Genomic DNA, 3005 nt, shown 5'->3' on the forward strand with positions numbered 1-3005 from the left:
TTTTTTTTCCAAATTCTCTTGATTTATGCATTAAAATCTTACTTCTATTAAAAGCTAAGAGAATTTGATATTTCTCAGAGTATCATAAAGAATTTTGATACTCACAAGAATGCTGTCATAGAGGGACATTCGATTTTAAACAACTGGTGCTACGTTTTGCCAAGGTGAGATTTCAATGTGTAGTGTCTAGGGGAGGTCCAAAGTATACTAGTTTTCTCTCACTTTGCTTTAACATGGATGTGTGCAAAAGTATAAACCATTTTTGCGAATTTTTGAAACTGAATTACAGCTTACAAAAAGATTGAAACAATATTGTCATAGAAGCCATCAATTTCCTTTATCAGATTACTAAAATAATTTTATTTACATTTATATTTTTATTAGATCTAGTTTTAAAAAGTAAAATTTCTAGATATCTTATGAAATTAACAGCTAAATATAATAATCTCAGTAAAACCTTGTAAACTTTTACATTTAATTAATGACTCATTATCATTTGATATGATCTAAGTTTTAAGTTGGTGCTAACTTCAAGGGAAAATGGCTTATTATTAATAGAAATAGGACTATTGGGAGGAAATTTTAACCTGCTTTACAAAAAAGAACTTTAACGTGCATAATTTAATCACTGAAGCAGAAAAGAGGTAGTTGGGGAACATAGATTTGACTCTGAATCATTCAACTCTTAAACTTTTCCCTAGTTTAACAATTACCAGGCATCCCTCTGTGTGGTAATGTTTCATTAGTCATTATTTTATGTTTGGAACTGGCATATTGTTTGTGTCAATTCAGTTTAGTTTTTCATAACAATTCTAGTGCTTAAAATTTAATACAATATGTATTTGGAACTAGGAGCAAATGATTATTTTATTACTTATGTGTAGATAGTTGTTAAATCTTTTTGAATACTTTCTAAATCACAGAGTTAAACTATGTCTAAGCATAGGCTCACAATATTTTACCACTCTTCTTTTTCATAGTATGAAAATGGGAAAGATACTAAGTATTCTTCATACGGCACCCCCTGACTGCCCTTTTCGCTCATATGGAGATTTCCAGATGCACTGGGATGACTTGGTAAGGGATAGAAATATATATTCTATAAGAAGTTATTTGATTTTGCTTCATATAATTTAACCTAAGTTTAGCTTTTCCTCAAAAGAATTTCAACTTTGTTCTTAATTTTTAGTATGGCTATAAACTTCCAGAAGATTGTGGAAATATTAAAATATACTGCAACATCTACTTCAAAATGATAGGAGAAAGGAGCTTTACATATCCTTTATGCACCATTTGTGGCAGGCACACTCTGCCCGCCTTCTGATCAGTTTTTCCCTTGACCCTAATGTTGTCATGTTCGATCTTTTCTGTGTCTAAATGAAACTACTTTCCTTTCTACTTCTTTTTACCTGCATGAGTGTTCTTGTTTTCCTTAGAATTTTCATGTTTTTATTTGAGGGTAAGTTTAATAGTGATATTCTGCTCCTTAACACTACTGTAACGACTTAGATAACAAAAACAAAAACAAAAACAAAAAACTGTACAATAAATGGGAAAAAAATGTTTGTAATTCCTGGTAGGGAGAAAATAATCATAGGACTCTCCTTAGGCAAGGGCTCCCTCCAGTGGCACTTTGGGAAGAAGTAAAAGAATTCGTTGTTTAACAAAGATGTTCCTTTTTGGAAGATTATTTTGTTTTACAGGCAACATTTTGAGGATTTGACTTACACCTAATGCACCCCATTGATTTAAGAAAATATCTTAAGGTTATTTTTTTTAATCTACACATGAAAAGAGCACAGATGCTCAGGTGAAACTTCAGCCATCATACCGATTTCACCTTTCCTGTCTCTGTTCTGACCAGCTGGAGTTTCCACGTAGAAGAGAGGACAGCCCTCTACTCTCTTTCTGTAGGCTGTGTTTCCTAACCCAGACCTTAATATGAAACTAAAGTTGACAGATAGCAATTATTCCCTTTCATTAGATGTCTAGTCATTATTCCCAATCTTCAGAATATTTTTCATCAGAAAAGTAACTGCTTTCTTCAAAGAACTGTTTTTAGAGCATGAATAAAAGCTATATGTATCATTTCTCTATTTTGAGTTTTTACTGCTTTCTGGAGATACAAACTCTTTATTTACTATAAACACTTTTATAAACTATAGAGGTCATAGCGTCTTTCTTATAAATAATTTTTGGGGTGCCTGAGTTTGCCTGTTTATATAGAAAGCAGTATAATAGGGAAACAATGAGTCGTCTTGGTTGCACGTATTAAACTAGAATAATGATCCCTGTGGGAAAACATGCTCTTTAGCTTTGCACTGTGATCTTGGAATGATTTGGCTTGGAATAAATAAGCGATAAATCGAACAGGATTTAGATATGTGTGCCTTTTTAGCAGTCACTACCATAATGCTTGTTCATTTCACAAAGATCGCTGACTCCTAAGTACAGAAGTGCTCTGTTGTCCTTTACCGCCACTCACATACCCTCTCAGTTGCATCAGAAGCCAGCCCATACAGTTCTTTCCAAGGGTAGATTTGGAAGACGTGTTGAAAAGTTTTCTTTCAGATTTAAAATCTAAACTGCCCCACGTATGTGGATTTCCCATAAAAATGACAACGAAACCCTGCTACTACACTCAAGAGCTAACTAAACCACGTGTACAGGTAAGAGACTTGTGTCCAAAGTGCTTTTGTAGTAATGGTTTACTAGTCTATTTCTTCTAATTTTATGTGTGCTCCTGGAGGCTAGAGATCATGTTCATCTTCTTATCCCAAGTGTCTGGTACATAATAGGTGTTTGTTAAATATCTTTTCAGTGAATAAATGATCTTAAAGATAATTTAGAAACAACGCCTCATACAAATCCAGATTGACTTTGAACTTCTGCCACTTTGTTTAAGCCTCATTGATTGAAAAAGGCTCTGAATAATTCCATTTATAGAAATTAAATTAACTCAATAACATTTTTATTGCAAGATGATGTGCTAAGTGAAATCTTAT

The 3005-nt window shown here is 33.0% G+C and overlaps 1 protein-coding gene across 1 annotated transcript in view; it reads left to right on the forward strand.

Annotated features, from left to right (window-relative positions):
• The window catches only part of CUNH18orf63 (chromosome unknown C18orf63 homolog), a 25990-nt gene that overhangs the window by 16578 nt on the left and 6407 nt on the right, over positions 1-3005 (forward strand). Inside the window, exon 10 of the mRNA XM_011367344.1 lies at positions 2486-2669. Coding sequence (XP_011365646.1) covers positions 2486-2669 — 184 coding nt within the window. The remainder of the gene's footprint in view (positions 1-2485; positions 2670-3005) is intronic.

Source organism: Pteropus vampyrus, unplaced genomic scaffold (genome assembly GCF_000151845.1).
Source record: "Pteropus vampyrus isolate Shadow unplaced genomic scaffold, Pvam_2.0 Scaffold132, whole genome shotgun sequence".
Taxonomy (NCBI): Eukaryota; Metazoa; Chordata; class Mammalia; order Chiroptera; family Pteropodidae; genus Pteropus; species Pteropus vampyrus.